Source organism: Rhincodon typus, chromosome 10 (genome assembly GCF_021869965.1).
Source record: "Rhincodon typus isolate 14 chromosome 10, sRhiTyp1.1, whole genome shotgun sequence".
NCBI classification, from domain to species: Eukaryota; Metazoa; Chordata; class Chondrichthyes; order Orectolobiformes; family Rhincodontidae; genus Rhincodon; species Rhincodon typus.
Genome location: NC_063341.1, coordinates 29,784,478 through 29,808,142, shown reverse-complemented (window position 1 = coordinate 29,808,142; position 23,665 = coordinate 29,784,478). Strand labels below are relative to the sequence as shown.

Below are 23,665 nucleotides of genomic sequence, written 5' to 3'. Positions count from 1 at the left end.
ATAAAATACATTCAGTGACAAGGAAACCAAGTATTTTTGATATTGGTCAGTGGCTAAATCCATCACAAAGTTTCATACTGATCCTTATAGACCACAAATATTTTAAGTTGAATTCACTATCTGCATTGAATTAGTTTGTTCAGTGTCAGCGGATGAGAGGGAACGGTTAAAATGGTCAGATCCGCAATCCTTTTAAAGCTTGGCTCAAAGGAAGCGTCTTCACTTTTCATTCAGGTGAAGGTTTCAAGCCCTATTCCAACTTAATCTGGGTTGACACTTCAAGGCATTGCATAAGGAGTATTGCATTGTTAGAGGTGCTGATATGTGTAACTGAGTTGGTTCCTGTGGCAATATTCAAGGGGCATTCTCCACTGCACTGAGGAATATTTATCCCTTGATCAAGATCACTGAAAATAGTTGAAATGTTCATTATCTCATTCATGTTTCCTGGTCCTTGCTTTGTTGAAACGATCATCACGTTGCCCTGTTTAATGATGATAATCACTTCAAAATTACTGCATTGGCTCCAAAGCACTTTGGAACATAAAAAGGTCCTATATGTATGCAAACTAGTTATAGAATCATAGAATCCCTACAGTGTGGAAGCAGGCCATTGAGCCCATCGTGTCCACACTGACTCTCTGAACAGCGTCCCACCGAGACCCACCTCCCAACCTTATGCCTGTAACTCTGCATTTTTCCATGGCTAATCCACCCAACCTGCATATCTTTGGACTTTGGGAGGAAACCCACGCAGACACAGGGAGAATGTGCAATCTCCACACAGACAGTCACCCAAGGCTGGAATCGAACCCGGGTCCCTGGCACTGTGTTACCCACTGAACCACTGTGCCACCCCAATTCTTACTTTGTTGCATTGATGCCTCCCAACAAATGCACTTGTGTGCCTGTGTGCCAGGGAAAAGATCAGGCCAAGTTGACATAAGATTTAATAAATGGTATTACGCTGTGGTCAAACAGGCTGAATACATTCATTTCTTAGTTTGTGAAGAATATTGAGGTAAGGAAAATAGAGTTGAGGCCACCATCAGATCAACCTTGATCTCACTGAATGGTGGAGCAGGCTCAAAGGGCTGAATGGCCTAAACTTGCTACTAATTCTTGCATATTCTACTTAAAATTGTCTGGTGCTCCTGAAATAGTCTCCATCATAAATTAGTTTCTCCAGAAAGCATTGAAGAAACAATTCATTTCCTAAAAATAAAATTGATAAATAACTCGACACGAGTGTGATTATGTTATCTTGATATCTGCAGAAAGAAATTTCCTGGATTTGAAACATTTAGCATGTCCTTGTTTACAAACTCTCTCTTCAGACAATTCAGCCTAAGTCGTTACGTTATAAAACACAGAGCAAAGAAAGCAAAATCTCCAAATATGTTCAAAATTTCTTTTTTCTCTGTCACAAAACACGTTTGACCTCCATCCTCTCTTTAACTATAATTTCTTAAATGTTGCAGCTTGTACTTCTCTTGGCAATGTTAACTGCTAATTACTTTGTAAATTCCAAATACTTTATTACTTTCTTTCAAGATGAGACACACCGCTGATAGTTCAACACGGGAGCTACTGCGTTCCAGATTGTACTGGCAAATCCAGCAGAATCATTTTATGGTCATGAATCATCAAGGCTGCCTGAAGGTACTGCACACAAAGGGATTGGCAGGCTGGTGAGAGTAAATTAAAATTTCAAAACCCCTTAAACACGAGTCTTAAAAATAACAGACTGTCTGAGTTTTAATAGCACTGATTGGGAATTAATAATACCAAGCATTTAATGAGGTGTATAACCACCCAGCATTCTCTAGAAATTACATTTTATGCCCTACTTATATTGCAGAGCTGATTCCAGAACAACCAGCACAGCCATTTGCAAGTCCTAGTCTACTTTTATTTCTGTCCACAGTACGCTCTCTAGTTTCCAGGGAAGTAGAAACCGGTTAGTGAGTAAATAGCCACATTGTTGACCTGTTTGCCAAGGCTGAGCCATAAAAAGGTCACCACCTCCATAAATCAGGTTAATGCCCTACTATGCATCTCACTGTTCTCAGGTTGAGTCGTTGCAGCTCCATAAATAGCAATGCCACCGTCATCAGAGTGCTAGTGGGTTCCAAGTAACTGAGATGTAACCAATGTCTAACCAGCATCATTTGTAAACATTAACACTGCTTTCTCTTCACAGATGCTGCCAGACCTGCTCAGTTTTTCCAGCAATTTCTGCTTTTGTAGCAATATCCCCACGTTCCTCTTCAAAATCAGCAATGGGATCTTTCCATGTCCTGCAGAGAAAACTGGTAAGACTTTGGTTGAACATCTCATCTGAAACATCTCCAACACTATAGCACTTCCTCTACATAGAACATAGAACAGTACAGCACAGTACAGGCCCTTCAGCCCACGATGTTGTGCCAAACTTTTACCCTAAACTTAACGTCTATCTAACCTCCACCCCTACCTTATACTATCATCCTTATGCCTATCTAATAGCAGCTTAAATGCCCCTTATGAGGCCGACTCCACTACTCTCTCCGGCAATGCATTCCACACCCCAACCACACTCTGAGTAAAGAACCTACCTCTGACCTGTCCCCTATATCTACCTCCACTCACTTTAAAACTATGCCTTCTCGTAATAGCTACCTCCATCCTAGGAAAAAGTCTCTGGCTGTCTACTCTATCTATACCTCTGATCATTTTGTACCAAAGCCTTTGCCTGGACTATGGGGAATGGAATCCAAACTCTCAACCTGACTCACAGACCAGTTTACTACAGAACTACAGCTGGATGCTAAGCCCAAAAATATTGTACAAGGTGCAGTTAGGTCATCACTTTTGATCCCTTGGTATTTAGCTCTCATCTCAGAGAGCTACGTGTTTTCTCTCGCTATCTTACAGATAATTTCTGATGACAAAGAGTGTGATGCAAAGTGCTGTAACCACAGCTACCACCTTGTTCCAATATCAGAGGTGACTTGCCAACATATGGAACATAGAACAGAACTGTACAGCACAGGAATGGGCCCCTCAGCCCATCATGTTGTGCCCAACATGATGCCAAATGAAACTAATCCTTTCTGCCTGCCATTGGTCCATATCCCTCCATTCCTTGCATACTTATGAGCTTATCTAAAAGTCTCTTAAATGCCCCTATTGTATCTGCCTCTACCACTGCCCCTGGCAGCGTATTCCAGACTCCTACCACTCCATAAGAAACTTGTCCCTCACATCACTTCTCCCCTCTCGCCTTAAATGAATGGTCCCTCTAATTAGACATTTCGACTCTGGGGAAAAGATTCTGATCGTCAACCCTACCTTGTGCATCTCAATTTTATAGACTTCTTTCAAGTCTGCTCTCAGCCTCTGCCACTCCAGAGGAAACAACCCGAGTGTTTCTAGCCTCTCCTTATAGTACATACCCTCTAATCCAGCAGCATCCTGGTAAACCTCTTCTGCACCCTCTCCAAAGCCTCCACATCCTTCCCGTAACGTAGCAACCAGAACTGAGCGCAAAACTCTCAGCATGGCCTAACCAAAGTCTTGTAAAGTTGCAACATGACATCCCGACTCTTGTACTCAATTGCCCGACCAATAAAGGCAAACATGCCATCTGCCTTCTTTACCACCCTATCTACTTGCGTGTCTACTTTCAGGGAGCCATGGACTTGAATCCCAAGATCCTTCTGTACATCAATGCTGTTCAGAGTCCTGCCATTAACTGCATACTTTTCCTTAACATTTGATCTCCCAATTACACTTACCCAGATTAAAACTCCATTTGCCATTTCTCTACCCATATCAACAACTGGTCTATATCCCGCTGTATCCTTTGACAATCTTCTACACTATCTAAAACTCTACAGATCTTTGTATCATCTGCAAACTTGCTAACCCACCCACCTACATTTTCATCCAAGTCATTTATACATATCACAAAAAGCAGATGTCCCAGTACAGATCCTTGTGGAATACCACTCGTCATGGACCTCCAGCCTGAAAGACACCCTTCCACCACTACCCTCTGCCTTCTATGGACAAGCCAATTCGATGTTCAAGCAGCCAAGTCACCACGGATCCCATGCATCTTAATCTTCTGGATGAGCCTACCATGAGGGACCTTGTTGAAAGCCTAACTAAAATCTGTGCAGACAGCATCTACTGCTCTATTCTCATCTATCACCTTTGTCACCTCCTTTAAAAATTCAGTCAAGTGAGTAAGACAGACCTGCCCCGCATGAAGCCATGCTGACTGTTCCTAATTAGGCCATGCATTTCCAAATGCGTGTAAATCCTACTCCTAAGAATTCTCTCCAATAGCTTCCCAACCACTGATGACTCACTGGTCTGTAGTTTCCTAGATTGTCCCTATTTCCCTTCCTGAACAGACGAACAACATTAGCTACTTGCCAGTCCTCCGGAACCTCTCTAGTGGCTAACGAGAACACAAAGGTCTTGGTCAAGTCCCCAGCAATCTCCTCTCTTGCCTCTCTCAACAATCTGGGGTGGATATCATTGGGCTCTGGGGACTTATCCACCTTAATGCTCTTCAAGAGACCCAACACTACTTCTTTCTTGATTTCAAAATGCCCTAGCATATTAGCATGCTGCACACAAATCTCACTGTCCTCCATACCCATCTCCTGGGTGAATACCAAGGCCAAGCACTCATTTAGGATCTCACCCACATCCTCTGCCTCCAAGCACAAGTTCCCTCCTTTATCTTTGAGTGGTCCTACCTTCTCCCTAGTTATCCTCTTGTTTTTAATGTACCTTTAGAATGCCTTGGGATTCTCTTTAACCCTACTTGCCAAGATCAATTCATGGCCCCTTGTTCTCCTAATTCCCTGCTTTAGTACTTTCCCGCTTTCTTTACCTTCCTCACGGTCCTTGCAAGATTTTTGGAACCTTCAGCAATTCAGAAAATTCAGACAATCAAAATGAGAGATTCTACCATCTCAGACAGAAATTCTTTATATTGTACAACTGAGTTTAATCAAAATCAATTGGAAATTCTCTTCCCATCATGTTCCACCATTACCACCCCCATCCCTGTTACTTTCTGTTGAGAATTAACCCCAGAACAATCATTCTTTATTTTATTACTCAAAGAAATCCTTTACACTTTCCATGGCAACTTTATACAGAACATAAACTAATTTCTCTGCTTGGCTTATGTTGGCAGGCTATCATCTTAGCCTCCTCACTTCAGACTTATCTCAGACTTAGCAGGGACTCTATGCTTTTACAGTTATATAATTAAAAAAAACTTTATAGATCTTAGACATCCTAGGAAATTCTACTTCCTTCTGTCACACTTTTATCTCCAGCTATTTCCTTTCATGAAGAGAGGCTCATTCACAGACACAGATCCACACGTCACCCTTACATACCACACCCGATCTGCTGTTGTTTCTATCTGTATCTGGACACAGAATTCCAGCAGACTATTGGACTGTAGAGGGCATCATGGAGAAACAAAGAAATTGTATTTATTTAGTGCTTTCCACAACTTCAATGTATTCCAAACAGAAAAAGCTAAAAACATACTGCGGCAGCACAGAAAAAGACAGCAGCCAATTTTGTGCATAGTGGTCACGTGCTACAGCTGAATTTTCCATTTCTGGAGGAGGTAGACCAGAGGTCACAATCTCTCATCCCTGGCCAGCCTGCCTGTTTGCCAGCACTTTCCTGTTTCCTCCTCCTCACAAGGAGTGGGCCAGAGCTTCAGCAGGTTTGATCCCAACCACTCCCTTCAGCCAACCTTTGGAGATGACCATAGCTGGTGCTCCACGATGGACAGATTCGATTTGGAATTATCGGTCTGGCAGCTGAAGTTGGTATCGATGTCACCTTTAGTCTTGAGGTAGTCTCCCTCTTTTAGCTTCAGACAGAGTGGCTGCTGAACTCTCAGAAGTGTAGAGTCTCTTATTGGCCTCCCAGTCTTGGGAGACTGCCCACTGCCCTTCAGTCTATAGTGAACATATTCCCTAGATGTTAAATATCCTGTGTGATGAAAATTGTTTTGGGCCTCAGGTGTCAACTTAGTGTGGAATCAGGACTTAGAAATAGTCCACGGCAAGGTCCCAAACCCAGAACTAAAATTTGGACCTCTATCTTGTCCACAAACTAGAGAGGTTGCAAAGGAGATTAAAAGGATGTTGCCATGACTGGAACATTGCTCTAATGAGGAAAGACTGGATAGGCTAGGGTTGTCTTCCTTGGAAGAGAGGGTGATTGAGAGGATGTTTTCATTGAAGTGTGCAAGGTTATGAGGGGGCGCATAGAGTGCATGTGGAGTAGTGTGACATGTACTGGTCACCTTATTGAAGGCAGGATGTAAATATGTTGAAGGTAATTCAGAGAAGGTTTACTAGACTAACAGTTGGAAAGTACAGCTAGTCTTATGAAGAAGGCTTGTAAATCGTGGTGTTTAGAGGAGTAAGAGGTGACTTGATTGAAATATATAAAATCCTAATGGGTCATCACAGGGTGGGGAGGATGTTTCCTCTAATGGGAGAATCTAGAACTAGATTTTAAAAAAAATCAGGGATCATCTATTTGAAACTAAGATTAGGGCTGAACCTTATCACTGAATCACAGAATTGTTAAGGTGCAAAAAGAGGCCATTTTGCCCATTATGTCTTCACTGATTCTTCAATTGAACATCATTAAATACTGCCAATCTTCTGATTTTTCCCTATATTCTTGTACATTATTTCTTTCTGAATAATTGTCCAAAATCCTCTTGAATGCCCTTAACTGAACCTGCTTCCACTTCATTTCCAGCCAGTGCATTGCTTATTTGAACTACTCGCTTGGAGAGAAGGATTTTTCCTCCTATCACTCTTGCTTCTTCTGCAAATCACATTAAATCTATGCCCTCTTGTTCTTGTTCATTTATGGGCGGGAACAGTTTCTCCTCATCTATGCTAGTCAGTCTGTTCATGATTTTAAAAACCTCTATCAGATCTCCTCTTAGCCTTCTTCAATCCACCTTCACTGAAAATTCTCATCCCTGGAGCCTTTCTTGTAAATCATCTCTGTTGTCTCTCCAGTGTATCCACATACCTCCTTTAATGTGGCATCCAGACTGTACACAATACTTCACGTGAGCTCTAACAAGTGTCTACATCACCTCCTTGCTCTTGTACTCTATGCGCCCATTAATAAAGCAGAGGGCACTGAATGCTTTACTTCCTGCTGTCTCTACCTGTCCTTTCAATGATCTGTGTACACATACACCCACATCCCCCTGCTCTGCACCTCCCTTTAGAACTGTATTTCCTATTATATATTGGCTTTCAATGTTATTTCCACCAAAATGCATCACCTCACACTTTACTGCTTTGAAATTCCCCTCCCATCTATTTGCCCAATTCACCAATCTGTCTGTGTCTTTCTGGAGTTCCACACTTTCCTCCTCACACTTTACAATTCTTTCCAGGTTTTGTGTCATCTGCAAACTTTGAAATTGCCCGGGTTTATGAATACATATCAGGAAGACCTAAGGTCCCAATACCAAACCCTGGGAACTCCACTATCAACATTCCTCCAGCATGAAAATAACCATTGACCATTACTGTTTCCTACTACTAAGTCGATTTTGTATCCACTTTGCTGCTGACCCTTTTATTCCAAGGCTTATAACTTTTCTTACAAAACTAAAGCAAAGAACTCTGGATGCTGGAGATCTGAAACAAAACAGAAAGTGCTGGAGTAACTCAGCAGCTCAGGCAGCATCTGTGGAGAGGGGAACAGAGTTAACATTTTGAGTCCAGCGATCTCTCGTCAGACCTGCTGAATTTCTCCAGCACTTTGAGGAAAGTTACAAAAACAAAAGCCTATTGTGTGACACTGTATTAAACACCTTCTGCAGGTCTATGTACAGCACATCAACAGTGTTACCTCTTACCTCTTCAAAAAAAAAACTCTAGCCAAGTGCCAGTTGCTGCACATGATGTTTGGAGGATTTATCACTGCGAGGCCTAGTGAGTTTTATCACCATATCTTACCAAACTTACTTCATTAACTGTCTACCCCACCTCATGGAATCCCTCTTGTGTGATCCTAGCCCCACCCGACCAAACATGATTCCTAGAACAACTCGCCACTCAGCGGGATATCCCAAAATTGACCGGAATCCCTCCGATATGGTCAACACCTTCAAGATGGAATAGAAAGGAAAAGGATTGGCAGGTAGAGGCAATGTTTTCCACTAACAATTTAAAATACAATATTCAGGGCCCAATTTCTCACGAGCACTCTCATATATAACACAATGACAATCAATCAATCACTTCTGTTCGGTGTGCTGTTAGTGAGTGGGAGATTCACCAATACCAGTCTGTAAGGTTGCCTGAGGTAATACAGAGCCCACCAAATGTTATGCTTACACTGTGTACAAGTATCCTTAATTTTGCAGTGTAGTATGGGTATTAAGTGCTGATTGTTTGAAGAAGGAAAGTCTGGTGAAGAAGTATTTGAGGGATTGTTCACTGATTTGAAGCTGTTCATTGCAGGAAGAACGAGTAATACTGGCTATGTAGTGTTGCATATTCAGTTGGTGCAGTATTTCCCATGATTAGGTGATTCTGGATCAGCTCCCAGACAAGTCTAAAATTCCAGCCCCCTATGAAGTGAACAGAGCAACATTGTGCTATAACCAATTCATCCCTGTAACATGTCACAGGAATGCTTGTGGGAATGACAAAAAAAAACCTGATGGAGCTGGTCTCCAAGCCTGCAAAATCAATTTTATTTTAACAAAGAGTGTAGGAGTTTGCTTTTGATAATGAAACTTAGAAAATTAATCCTGAGATGTAGTTTTACTATCTCTCATTGGCAACTCAACGAGCTAGTATCACTTGTAGCTGGCTAAGGATGGCCCAGAATGTGTTGTTTTTTTAATATAAAGGTCATCTGAAAAGTCAAGCATCTGAATGAAATAGTGACTCCATCATTATTTTCCTTTGATTTGTAGGGGTGCAATAATTTGCAATCAGTCTATTATAAATTATTACATTTGAACAACAATGCAGATCATTTTTGAAAATGATCTTTTGGCTGAACTATCTTTCAAGTGAAAATCAGCTCACTCCTGATACCTTTGCTATCTGATCTCTCAAGTTCTAAGTAAAAAAAGAAACAGTTTGAAACATTGCAAAAAACTATGCCATTTCTGCTCAAGTGAAAAAACTCACCATTTCCTTTTCTACTCTGGCAGACTATCAATTTTTACAGTGTTAGGAGGATTTTAAATAATAGATCAGAAAGAAAAAAATTCTGGTTTTTGCATTAAGAAAACAAATATTTGCCAATAGGTTTTCCTCACTCCTTTACTTTTTCTCTTTCTCAGGGAGAGAGATCTGATTTCCGATCTTTTCTTTCCATGTCCTCCAAAACATTTAAGGTCACATTTAAGCCAGTTATTGCTGATTTACACAAATAAAACAATAGAAGCATTTTAATTGCCTCTAAAGCACATTCCCGGACTTAGCTCATCATTATTATTTTAGGTCAACAATAAATAGATAACATCACTGAATAGGCTGCTATTTGTCCACTGAAGCTTCAACAGACAATGTGCACTGCCAACATGGGCCTGCATCATGTCATTTGTTGCTGTTGTGCACGGAATGGTTCTTGCAAATACTTTGGCATTCTCTCAGAATAAGGGGAGCACCAATAATACAGCAACACAGCCCACTAAAATAAAACAAAGCACCGGGAATGCCCGGTGGTCTGAAATAAAAACAAAATACTGGAGAATATTAACAGGTCTAGCATCATCTATGGAGAGAAAGCTTCTCTACAGATACTGCCAGGCCTGCAGATTTTCTCTCGCACTTTGTTTTCATTTTAGTACAGAACCATTTTTGTGTGCAGCTGAGAATTCTTAGCTGAACAGCTATGAAATATTGCAATTAATCTCAGCTCATGTGGTCTGCTAGAGTCAAAAGCAGACAGGAGCCCACAACCCAAGTATTCTCCAATAGATATTCTGAGAGTGTGAATACCAGATAAGGAAAGCAATGAGATTGGGCCTTGTCCTGCTGTAAAGACTATCCGTACAGAACAGGCACTTGACTGCGATAAAGGAGGTGCCTGGCACCTGCCAAATTGCTAGGACAAGGAATAGAAGAAAATGAATGGGAAAAAGACATAGCCGGAAGCTAGTAAATTTATAAGAAGTGGATTATCAGTCGCACTTTTGCCAACTGAAATCTTGCACAATGTTATGTGATTTCCTTGCCAGTAAATATGATCAGATAATGAATGACTGATCAACTTTGATGGGTTGTATGATACTGTATAAGTACTAGGAATGCCATTAGACATTCATTACCTTTCTCCCACAGAATAGGGTTTGATCGGGTCTGTTGCTAAGAGCAGTCAATATGTTTAATGTGACACAACCAGTTCACTGGAAGCTGGTAGAGAGCAACTGTATTTTTAAAAAAATCGAAAGTAGGAAAGTAGATTGCACTTCTTTCTTTTAAATCTGCTAATTATGCCTGAAAAGATAATGGCTGAACATAGTAATCATGCAGTGGTCTGTGTCCCCTTTATTGATTTCTGTGCAGGGGATAGTTAAATCATTACTTTAATAATAAAACACTTCTTTTAATATCTATAGGACGATGCATCAAAAGCCTTGTCAAATTTTTTTCACTGAATGTCAACGCCATCTCACTTAAACCCCTGCATGCCATCACCCATACATATGTAGCCTCCGATTCCCCATCATACTGAAAAAGATCTGCTATATATTAAAATATACAGAACTACAGTAGGGAACGAATTGATAACATGTAACTATTATTTTAAAAAGTGTGCTTTACGTATCAGTCACAGTCAGCTTGTGCCAGATGTAGGACGGAAGATTGTTTGACCAACAGAAAGCAAAAAAAGAGGCACAAATGCTTTTTTCCCAGGTTGGCAAGATGTAATGAGTGGAGTACTGGGATCTCAACTGATAATGATTTGTACAAATTATTTGGATGAAGGATGGAAAGTTTTATTGTTAAGTTTGTAGGGAAAATATAAAATTGCCCATTCTGGCAGGAAGAACAAAAAAGAAGTAAATTATCTAATGGTGAGAGATTGCAAAGCTCTGAGATGACAGGGATCTGGCTGTACACGTGCACATTACACAAAAGGTTAGCATGCGGCTCCAACAAGTAATTAGCACTGCTCATAGAATGTTATCCATCATCATGAAGGGAATTGAATATAAAAATTAGGAAGGTTATGTTTCAGTTATATAGATACTGGTGAGACCACACCTGGAGTACTGTGCACAGCATTAATCACCTAAGGCAGGGTGTAAACGCATTGGAAGAAGTTCAGAGACAGTTTAATAAGGTTTAATCTAGAATAATATTTGGATGAGTGGGGTGTATTATGAGGAAATGTTGGACAGGTTAGACTTGTAGCAGATGGAATTCAGAAGAGAGTAAGAAGTGACTTGATAGAGACATACAAGTTCCTGAGGGGTCTTCCAAGGTAGATGCAGATAGATGTTTCCAGTTATAGAGTCATAGAGATATACAGCATGGAAACAGACCCTTCCAACTCATCCATACTGACCAGATATCCTAAATTTAATCTAGTCCCATTTGCCAACATTTGGCCCATAGTCCTCTAAACCCTTGCTATTCATGTGTCCATCCAGATGCCTTTTAAATGTTGTAATTGTACCAGCCTCCACCACTTCCTTTGGCAGCTCATTCCATACACGCACCACCCTCTGCGTGAAAAGGTTACCCCTTAGGTCCCTTTTAAACTTTCCCCTCTCACCTTAAACCTTTGCCCTCTAGTTTTGGACTCCCCAACCCAGGGAAAAGATCTTGTCTGTTTACCCTATCCACGCCCCTCATGATTTCAATAAACCTCTATAAAGGTCATCCCTCAGCCTCCGATGCTCCAGGGAAAATAGCCCCAGCCTATTCAGCCTCTCCCTACAGCTCATTGTAGGAGAATCTAGGAATAGAGGTCAATGTATAAAGGTATGACAGTGTTCAGGTGATTATTTTTCTTTTACAGGGTCCTGAGTCTTTGGAACTGTATTCCTGAAAAGGCAGTAAGAATAGAGTTTTTGAATAATTTTAGGGTAGAACTGGAAACAATCAGATCAAACATGATTTTGTTACTTGGTGACTGGCATTTCCTGCTCCTTGTCTGCATGTTTGGTAAACTACATAAAGCACATATATTATTATAAATTACATATGAAGACTCTGGTTCCACATTCTCCCACGGTCTATCTAGAAGATCACACTTTGTCTTAAATGCCTGTGTGTGGTGACATGAAAAATAAACTAATGAATGTTGGGTTGTCAGGTTAGGAAGAGCAGGTGGAAAAGCAGAATTGTGGAAGGGCCTGTTTCCATGCTGTATTATTCTACGACAATGACTCTATGACTGTGAAGAGATCAGCCATGATCAAATCAAATCATGGAGCAGGCTCAAGGGGATGAATTGCCCACTCCTGCTCCCAGCTCCTATGTTCTTATATATGTAGTCCTTTTGTAGTGCACAATTTGAGTATTATAGAAAAAGACACTTTGTCATAACTTTTCGTCTTTCGTCAGGACCATTTGCAAGAATATCAATTTAAGACCAAAACCAATACTGATACTGTATAAAAGAAGAGTGCTGATTGGTTGACAAATGGACTCTGTTTAGTAGAGATAATAGACATATCCGAGCCTAATATTTCTTAATACTGTTGTGTATCAATTTACGATGAGATTTTTATGATCTAAGGAATGCAAAAAAAAATACTGAGCTCCAGCAGATTTAAGCCTAACCTGTTCAACCTTTTCTCATAAGGCAACTTTTCTATTCTAGGTATTAGTCAGGCAAAGCTTCTCTGAACTGTTTCCTTCCTTCGGAAAAGAGACCAATGCTGCACAAAGTACACCAGATGTGGTCTCAATAGTGCCCTGTATAGCTGAATCACAACTTTGATTCCATTATATTGAATTCCCCTCGCATTAAATGGTAACATTCTATTAGCTTTCCTCATGACTTGCTGTACCTAGGCTAAGAGATTCATGCATAAGGACACTCGGATCCTTCTACATTTTAGAGATCTGTAAACTCTCCGTATTTACATAAAATGCTTACTCATATTTTTCATGCTAAAATTGACTATTTCACATTTTCCCAAATTATAATCCCCTTGTTTGATCTTTTACTATTCACTTAACCTATCTATATATTTTTGTAGCCTCATTATGTACTCTTCACAACTTATTCCTATTCTTCTGTCAGCAAACTTGAAAACCATACTTTCCCCTCATCCAAATTATTCATTCTTTATTTTTATCCTTTTATTCCTGATGCACCTCTAGCTTTAACTGTTGATTTGTTCTTAGATTCATACACTCTATTCCTTCCTGTCACCGTCATTTTAAAATTAAATATTCAATGTGTCATGTTGCATTATCCATTGGTTTAATATATAAAGAGTTATGGCAACTCAGGAGACAGAAATGAGTTTGTGATTATAGCATCGCAAACTGACATTGCTAGATTTCATTATAAACATAGCCAGAGGAATCTATAATGGAAAATAATGACACAGGAAGTGCATACAGATGTATGACATTTATAAATGTATATATCATAAATGTAGCTGTGGTATGTAAAGGGGATAAATTGAATTATTTATCTAACCCCAGGGGTAAGTAAAACACTTTGGAGGGGAACTCCCATGGGGTTTTCTAGGTCTTCTTTCTCAATCCCTGGAGAAACAATATAAACAGAAGTTGTTGGTCATTTATGTGGTTTTCACCACTTCTACACTACAAAATCCCTGTGGAAGCTCCAGGAAGTTTTATTTTACAGAAACTAATCAAAAAACAGTTACTGCCCCTCTGAGGAGATTCCTCACAAATTTCCTTCCAAATATTTCCAAAATTCCTTCCAAATTCAAGACTGTTACAATGTGCATCAGCCATCAACATCATCATTCCAGCAATGACACTTCCTTCCTCCATGACAGCAATGCTATGATCTGCTGGTAAATGTATCATTCTCTCTACAATTTCATGTTGACTGTCCCGAGACTGATGACACACTTTTGACCAGAATTCCATCAGTGCTGGTTTACTTTTGTGAAGGTGTGCATTTGGTAATTTTTCTGTGGAAGGCAATAAGACAAGTCTACGTTCCGCACAGGTATATTTTCCAGCACAGCCTCATTCGACGACATCACACTCATAGAATTGGTACGGCACAAGAAAAGGCCGTACAGATTATCATGTTTGTACTGGCTCTTCAAATGAGCATCATTATTTGATGTCAACCTCCTGCTTTTACCCCATACCTTGCACATCTAAATAACCATCCAGCACCCTCTCAAATGCCTGAATTGAACCTGGGTCCAGGTGAGGGTCAGAGATGAGCATCCTAGTGGGTTTTCCCCTTCCTCTTGTAGCTTCAATGGATGTTGTAACAAATGTTCCTTTCTAAGATCAGCCAGCTTATTACAGGCTTACTGAACCTGAAACCTTCCTACTTCAAGCAGTCAATATCACGCCAGAAGCTGCACTTACAAATTGAGCTCCTGACACCACATTTAACATTATCTTTATATTAGAGAGTACTACTCTTAAGGATTTTCCAACACATTCTGGCATTTGTATCCTGTATGTATGAAAAGACAATAAGTTTTCTTTTATGGCGTAAGTTTTTTTTACAGCTTTTGTTCACTGTTCAGGGACGTTCTGGCTATTACTTCACAATACAGTTTCAAATCAGGAATTTAGGGCAGGATTCTGTTTCACTCTTGCAAATTCATCAGCTAAGTACCTGCATCATTCATATTTGTGACACAGAACTTCAAAACATCTAGTACAGAAGCAGACAACTCAACCTAAAAAGGTCCAATCCCGTATTTATGCTCCACAGAAGCATTTGTTGACCTGATATGTTGATGTAGGGTCTCTATCAATGCAGATATTCTAATTTCATGTGACAGCAAGTTCTACATCCTACCCATTCTCAGAGTGAAAAGATTTTTCCTGAATTTTGATACTGGATTCACTGGTGACTCTGTTAGATTTTTGGATATCAAGGCAACTATAAACATTCTTTTGGTTTCTACCCTGTCGAATCCCTCCATGTAGACATTGATCAGGTTATGGTTCAGCCTTCTCTTTACAAGAGAAAAACTACTAGTCTGTTAAATCTTGCAACTATCATAAGCAGAAAAGCAACAGAAAAAAAATTATGGGTGTTGGTTAGCAATGCAGTTTGAAGACTTTTAAAGAAAACTGCAGACAATAAAGCGAATAGCTTCAATCAGGAGATGGAAGCAGTTAAGGCTTCCTGTTGTTTTAATGAATAGAAGAGAAAGATAAATGAGAGGCCTAGAGGATTGTACATTACAAGATTTATAGTCTTTCCATATAAAGTTATGTATTTCAGAATCAAGACTGTTTCATTTAAACCCAGACAATTTCACAAGTTTGACAGCTACAGAAAGCTAAACTACTCTGTTCTGACAGCATCAAAGCTCCAGAATTTCAAGGAAACCTTGAAACACACATCCTGTTTGAATTACAGTATCATTTTGGTGTCCCAGCGTCTCCAACCAGGCTCCAACAAAACAAATACTCAGCAAAATCACTTGCAGATGTGGACCATCGCAGAAGAACGTTTCACTCCTTTTTATAGAGTCTCTTCCAGTTTTACTCCTAAAGTTGTAAACAGCGTGAGTGCTGTTGTACAGTATGGAAGATACATATGTGTGAAGGCTTTGAGGGCTGGGGTAAGCACATTCTGTAATTCACTGGAGTTTTACTGTTTGAAACGGTTGCTTGCCTGAGTCACTGGAACTGTTCCATGCTGGTGTGGAAGGCTGCAACTGAGTTTCATCTGGTAAATCCATTCCTGGAGGAAACCGAAAAGAAACACTTAGTAATGTCTGCAATCTGAAGTCTGAATAGAGTTTACCATACTTCATGTACTTACAAAGACATTTAAACTCACTCCTACTGTGCTGGTGAATGTCAAAAGCTTTTCGCTCATCTTTTTTATTTAATGAAGTTGCATTGTTAAGGTAATACAAGACAGTATTCTCTGCATCTGCAAATCAGCATTAATACATAACCACTGTTACCTACCAGAAGTATACCTTAAACAAATTCAGTCCAACAGCTATTCCACTAACTTCCCCATCAGTCTTCTCTTTCACTTATCAGAATGAGATTACTAATTATTGTCAAACCAAAGATTGTTTTATAGGGTGTCATCATTCACTAGTAAATGGGTTGAGACAGCTTAAGCTCATTTCACACTGGATCTTTATTTATATCCATCATCAAGTAGCAATCTTCAGTTCATCAAGCCCAGCTGGAATTGATCCTAGGTCCCAGAGAGGAAAAGGCAATGCTGCTAACCCACTGCATTAACCAATGCTTTACATTTCACTCTTTAAAATACGGGCCACTCACTTATGTTAGATTGGTCTTCTAGATATTATTAGTCAACGTATTCAGATGTGTTACAACATAGCTCTGGAGAGGTAAGACTTGAACCCGGGCCTTCTGGCCTAGGGGTAAGGACACTATCACAACACATGAGCCTGAAAGATTGGTTTTCTAAGTTTACAGTCAAATAGTTCTTGTTATTTGTTGGTTAAAATGTAGTACAATGAACCGGCGGCCCTGTATTGATAGGCTGTCATATCACAGTGATAGACTACATAAAGATAAGATTCGTAGACATTCGACAGTCCTTACATATAGAAACTGGGGATCTACTTTAGCTCCAAATGAGGTGAGAGACTCACTGTTCATTTCTTGCTTTAATCTGGTTGACTGCAATTTTAATTACAGAGACAGGAACATTTACTTACACAAGCCATTAGGCTGCTCTTTAAATATGCAGATTGGATTCTGAAGATGTCATCATGGTCTGATCTGCTGTTTTAAAATTATAGAGTCATAGAGATATGCAGCATGGAAACAGACCCTTCTGTCCAACTCGTCCATGTCGACCCGATATCCTATATAAATCTAGTCCCATTTGCCAGCATTTGGCCCATATCTCTCCAAACCCTTCCTCCTCATATTCCCATCCAGATGCCTTTTAAAGGTTGTAATCGTTAAACCTGAAGGAAGGATCATTGGAGGCTTCCTCACCAGGAGAAACCTGCCAGGAACACTCAGTGCCCAAGCAGACACAAACTTGCTAAGTTTGTAACAAAGACAGGAAATGCTGAAGAAACTCAGCAGGTTGCAGATCACATTTCAGATCTCCAGCATCCGCAGTTCTTTGGTAAGTTTGTAATTTGTTTTTCAGTTTTCTTGTAAGCAAGATGATCCGGAGTACTTTAATTGAAGTTAGGTGGAGGGACAGGTAATATTGAGGAGGTGGGGAGGCTGCAGAAGGATTTGGACAGGTTAGGAGAGTGGGCAAAGAAGTGGCAGATGGAGTACAACGTGGGAGAGTGTGAGGTCGTGCACTTTGGTGAGAAGAATAAAAGCATGGACTATTTTCTAAATGGGGAGAAAATTCAGAAGTCTGAGGTACAAAGAGACTTCGGAGTTCTAGTCCAGGATTCTCTCAAGGTAAACTTGCAAGTTGAGTCAGTAGTCAGGAAGGTAAATGCAATGTTGGCATTTATTTTGGGAAGACTTGAATGTAAAAGCAGGGATGTACTACTGAGGTTTTATAAGGGTCTGGCCAGGCCACATTTGGAATATTGTGTGCAGTTTTGGGCCTCATATCTCAGGAAGGATGTATTGGCCCTGGAGCGGGTTCAGAAGAGGTTCACGAGAATGGTCCCAGGAATGGAAAGCTTAACATATGAGGAAAGTTTGAGGACTCTGGGACTATACTCATTGGAGTTTAGAAGGATGAGGGAGGATCTAATTGAAACTTTCAGAATACTGAATGGCCTGGGAAAAGTGGATGTTGGGAAAATGCTTCCATTGGTAGGAGAGTCTAGGACCCGAGGGCACAGCCTTAGAGTAAAGGGAAGACCTTTTAGAACAGAGATAAGGAGAAACTTCTTCAGCCAGAGAGTGGTGAATGTATGGAATTCACTGCCACAGAAGACTGTGGAGACCAGGTCATTGAGTACATTTAAGACTGAGATAGATAGGTTCTTGATTATCAAGGGGATCAATGGTTACGGGGAGAAAGCGGGAGAATGGGGTTGAGGAACTTATCAGCCATGATTGAATGGCAGAGCAGACTCGATGGGCCGAATGGCCCAATTTCTGCTACTATGTCTTTTGGTCTTATGGTCGTGATGATGCTTCTATCTTGTGGCTTAATTATGCGAAAGGTGCTCTGCAATGCAAATTTTCAAAGTTTTTGTTCATGCTCTCCAAGAGGAAACCAATGATCAGGCAGCCAGTTACCTCCAACTGCCTGGTGACTTTGGTCAGGACAATCTGCAAGTGTCATTTTAACTGAAACCCAGCACCTATTTAGGTACTACCTATTTCACTGTATTCCTACCTGGAAGTTAAAATTACATTCCCAATCTTAAATGGGCCATCACCAGGACATGCAGCATCATAGGAGCTCCTATGATGCTGCTTGGCCTGCTGTGTTCATCCAGCCCTGCACCTTGTTGTCTCGGATTCTCCTGCATCTGCAGTTCCTACTATCTCTCATCACCAGGACATGCTGTGTTTAACTTTTGACAAAAAAAAATGAGATGGAGGTACTTGAAGATCCATTTACCCAGGTTGCTCTCATGAACCTTTATTGAATGCAGCATGGATCAGAAACGAAAAGCAAGTTCTTTGTTGGCTGCTCATTTGGTAAATATGTGTGGAAGAAAGCAAAGTGAGTAGAAAATTTTCAAGGGGCGCCATTTATAGAAAACTAAAATCATCATGGAATACTCAGGTCTCTGGGGATGCCTCTCAGGCTTACACAAGGAAAAACATGAAGATTGTTTCATTCGATGAGTGGAAGACAGATGGTTCACTTGATAACTTTAGATATGAGTAAAATTAAAATACCCCTGATCCATGGTCATATGGGACATGGCCTTTTCTCATTCCTTGCTTTATGTCCTAATATCGTAGTTGAGCAAGTCTCCCTGAGCATTTCAATTGTCAAGATGTGTGGATAAATACCTGTGTGATATTATACTCAAACTGAATGAAGGAAAATACTCAATGTTATTGCGATTGGTCTTCTTTACACCAAATCTCAGCTCATAACTCATTTTTAAACACATCATTCCTTACACGTATCAGTGCATTAAACTAATCAAAAAGACAGATTTGATTTTATTAGCTAAGGTTCTTCTACCTAATGACACCAATATATAGTACAAGATACAAATTCTCCATTTTGCTTTTTAATTGTCCTGAGATTTGCAGTTTATTGGGTTGCCTGCTTAGATATGCACTTAGCTATAGCCCAGAGCAATACAATAATATGTTTAGAAACCAAATTTCTCTCAAATCACATCAATTTCTACAATGGTGGCCTAGACAAATCATCCTGAGATTACTTTAACTGTCATTGTCTACATAAGGCAAGAATGATTTATAAGACCTTTCTTAATTTTGTTCTTAAGAAATCATGGTTATACCTCGTTCGATTAGTTGGAAAAAAAACGAATTGGAAATTAGTTGCTGAAAATAAAAAAAAGGGCAAACGTTCACATTAGTGGACAGCACTCGTGTCCTCATTAAAACATACTGTCTGAAAGGCTCCACAGAAAATTAGTGAGTGCGAATCAGGCAGATAGTCAATAATGTATGTGTGTTCACTTGAAGGAATTGAAATGGAATTTGGTTGTGAATTGGTTGAGATTAACTTCAATGAAATCAGTTTGTTGTCAGTTGTCAGCAGCTAGCCAATTAGCAAGCAGAAAATCCAACAGGACTGCAGTTGAGCAGCACCTTTGAAGGAAGTGCTTTTGTCAGTGGTGGATAGGGAGCAGAGAGTTTGTACAGGGACAGACAAGGTGACTTTGAGCATAACATGCAGACTGATGCAGCAGGAGAAATCCTCAGAAACCAGCTAATGTCAGGCAGGAAATCCTCTCATTCTCATAAACAATGGATGCCAAAGGAAATTTTAGCCAGGTAACATGGAAAGAAATATCACATCAATCTGCACTGTCACCAGGACCTAGCTGTATTCAAGGATTAAAGGATTAACAATATAACCAAAATTATAAAGGTAAGAACCTTAATTGTCTCTCTCGTGCTTTCAGCTAAACCTATTTTTAACCTTGGTATTCTGAACCTTTCCCTTCTCCAATTCCTATTGTTTTATTCCAGTCACTAAGGAAGAATTCATTGCTCCACCTCTCTCCTTGCATTCACCCTCAAAATCTACAGATGCTCAAATTAGTGCTTCCTCCTCTTGGTCTTGCATGTTGTTTCCTCCTGTCAGCAAGCTGCCTGATTTATTTAAACCTCTTCAACAATGTACATATTTATCCACTTTCACTCTACATTCAGAAGAAGCTGACATCATTCAGGTGGAATATGCCAGAACAAGAGGAGCACCTGCTTTTTTTTTATTATGAACAAAATTCAACAATGATCCTCTTTGAAATCTTCATGTGCTGAGTGTGTTCCTGTATCAAGATTGATCTTTGGTCAGATGTAGTTTATTTAAGGAATGGCAAAGATGTTAGAGATGACTGTTGATACAGGAGAGCAGAAAATGTGCAGCCGACGTGCTCTGCAATGAGATATTACCAAAGAGCTTTGGCTTCACAAAACTCTTCGACAACCCTCCCCCATACCATCTTCCGTTGCATTAATAGCATTGCCACTGATCATGCTGAAGATCATCTCCCAATAAAGTCTCCATATACTGTCCCTGTTGCAATGTTACGCATTGGACAACAAATCTGTGAGCTATCTAGGATGCCATCAAACCTGTCCGGCACCAGGATAATTGCTCATTCACTCAAGTCAGCTCGCTGAGAAGTCTATTTGACTTGCAGTTCAGCAGCTGAGAATGGGTCCTGAATGGAGTCATAAAGCAAGTGTGTAGAAGATAAGAGATAACAAGGTGTAGAGCTGGATGAACACAGCAGGCCAAGCAGCATCATAGGAGCAGGAAGCCTGCTGTGTTCATCCAGCTCTACACCTTGTTATCTCAGATTCTCCAGCATCTGCAATTCCTACTATCTCTGTGTAGAAGATAATTACTGTCTCAACACAGCTAGACTCTGATTTGTTCTGCAGGATCCAAGGTTTTGTGGTGCAAGATGAAACTGTCAGGAGAACTGTCAGATAGGACAGCAAAGGTCTGTGTGATCAAGGGTGCTGGTTATCACATACCAGTTCAATTTGAATAAAGTGGAAGGCCTTGTGATTTAGGAAGACCCTGGCGTTATATACAGGAGACTGCAGGGTAAAGTGGCTGCAATCAATGACACCTTAACCTGGGGGTGACTCCTGCAATCTTTATGAACATTAGAGCTCTGCCTTTCTGCTTTTAGCTGTCTGTCTGGAAAACATTGGAAAAGTTTGGTCAAATAAATCTGGCATCAGAAACTGATTCATGCAAGCTAAGCTTGCAGAACAGAATGCTCTACACATAAAGCCTTGAGCTACAACAGCTTTGACTGCAATGGCTGTGGAAGTTTCATTACAGGAAATGAAGAAACTCATGGAGTCTCCTGTGTGATATGTACACCTCACGTTGTGCCTCATGGTCATTTTTAAAAATATTTTTAAGAGAACGAGTATGTTAGTATACCTTTAAGAGATATGCTCATGACATTGCTTATGTGTCATGACAGAGTAGCAATAAGTATAAAGATCACATACTCCATCTTAATTTGAATGACTTGAAGCTTGACATGCTATTGAAAGCAGGCTGCTGTGTTGAAATCTAATAGTTTAATTTTAAACCAGACACTTAAATGCTTGTGAATGTAATGTTTATACATAATCTCTAGCTATAACAAACATTTATTGGATTCTTCAATACCATGTTATTCATGCCTAATTTCTTATGTTATGGAAATAGCATAAGTGTTTCCACAACTGATAAAATACTGATAAAATGAGCAGATTTTTGCATGAGTCTAAGTGAGCTGCTTGAACATAGGAGCATCACAGATGAGCACTTCCCTATTCTCACTCCATTTCCACATGTACATAAGTTTTAGCAAGGGTTACAGGACTGTGATTAGAAGGAAAACCAGGCTGCATTTTTTCTCCCCCCAGGCACATCAAAACTAAATCTGACAAACCATTATCACTCCAGCTGAGATCAGCAAACTTTACAGAGACCAGAAGTCAAACCAGGCACCTCCAGATCTTTATAACTTGTATCAACACCTGATATGTATTTACTGACTAAGATATCTCCAAGAGGTTAGGATAATAAGTGTTACATAGGACAGGTTTTTAATGCTACAGGTAAACAGTAAGGTAAAGAATTAGGGCAGACAGATATCCATATTTGCTTAGTAACCTCCCTCTCCTTCCAAAACACTCCCTTAGACAGTCTTAGTCCTGGGTACAAATAAAGAAATAAAATAGCTTACAAACAGCACAGAAACTTGCAAAAACCTAACAGGCAAAAGGAAAGATTTTAGATAAAATAGAATGGTCAAGAAGAATACCAAATACACTTGTTTACATCACTGAATGCTTTCCATAATTACAATGTACAATTTGAAATGAATGGTATTACTTTGTCCAAAGAAAGTGGCTTGAACACTAACATGGCCATTAAAATGGCTGCCAGTCACCCCGTATGCACAGACAGGGTCAGTGATGTGACACTAACTTTCTCACTATGATGTGAAGTCTATGTGTGGATACCATGGACAATGTGTTACACAATCTGTTTGCTGTGATGAGTTTCTTTCTGTTAGAAAGACAGCCTCCTGTGCCCTGTGACACAGACAGTCCACTACATCCCCCTCACCGCCCCAGGAATTTTCAGAGGTCCGTCACGGTTTATGACACTTTCCAAGATTTCCGGAGACTTTTTCCCTTTGGAGATCAGATTGCACGTTGAGTTTGATGGTGGGGGTGGGTTATTGGACCGGAAATATTTTATTAAATGCACAGATTGCATTAATCTGATTGGAGATCACTCCCATATGAGCAGGCCAAAAGCCAGCTCTGTATGGATCAGTAATTACATCAACTAGGGCATGGGAGAGGGTCTCTATAAAGTCAGGGAGACATTTCTCCACACAAACCAACCTCCTTAGGACTTCTTCCAAAGTCCTACAGTTTGTAATGTTTTTTTTTTAAAAATGAACATTGCAGTAGTAGATGAAATGTCCAATCTTTCCAGTGAGCCAGCACTCAAGGATTTGATTTCACACTGCACTGTGAATACATGGGCATCCATCTTTGTTCCAGGACTGTTGCCATTTCCACTGACAAGCTGCATTTCTAATGCATGTGCCATTGCTGTGTCACCAATGACATTCAGGATAAAAAGGAGCTTACCTGTTTGTTAACCCCGTGCCTGACTACTTCCTGTTGATGTTTCCATTTGATTTACTGGAGCCTTTTCCAAACAAAAGCATCATTCAAAGAAAAGTAAAATATTGTGGATGTTGGAAATCTGGAATTAAAAACTGAACCAGAGTGCATTCCTCCAGAGACCTAAAGATTGCTTAATCCCAGATGCCAACCTCAGACCAGCCTGGCAAAGTCTGATGCTG

At 40.2% G+C, this 23,665-nt stretch overlaps 1 protein-coding gene and 1 long non-coding RNA gene across 5 annotated transcripts in view; one reads left to right on the top strand and one right to left on the bottom strand.

Annotated features, from left to right (window-relative positions):
* Positions 1-23,665, bottom strand: part of ror1 (receptor tyrosine kinase-like orphan receptor 1) — a 292,100-nt gene that overhangs the window by 68,098 nt on the left and 200,337 nt on the right. For 2 of the 3 annotated variants that reach the window (XM_048602290.1, XM_048602291.1), the window contains exon 2: positions 15,853-15,921. In XM_048602290.1, the coding sequence (XP_048458247.1) occupies positions 15,853-15,921 (69 nt within the window). Of the gene's footprint in view, positions 1-15,852; positions 15,922-16,165; positions 16,226-23,665 lie in introns of those variants that run through there. The other variant, XM_048602292.1, reaches the window with a different exon arrangement.
* LOC125484267 overlaps positions 1-23,665 on the top strand; it is a 39,043-nt gene that overhangs the window by 13,197 nt on the left and 2,181 nt on the right. Inside the window, exons 4-7 of one of the 2 annotated variants that reach the window (XR_007263104.1) lie at positions 1,555-1,662; positions 2,204-2,315; positions 17,115-17,310; positions 21,213-21,833. This is a non-coding gene — a long non-coding RNA (uncharacterized LOC125484267). Of the gene's footprint in view, positions 1-1,554; positions 1,663-2,203; positions 2,316-17,114; positions 17,311-21,212; positions 21,834-23,665 lie in introns of those variants that run through there. The other variant, XR_007263105.1, reaches the window with a different exon arrangement.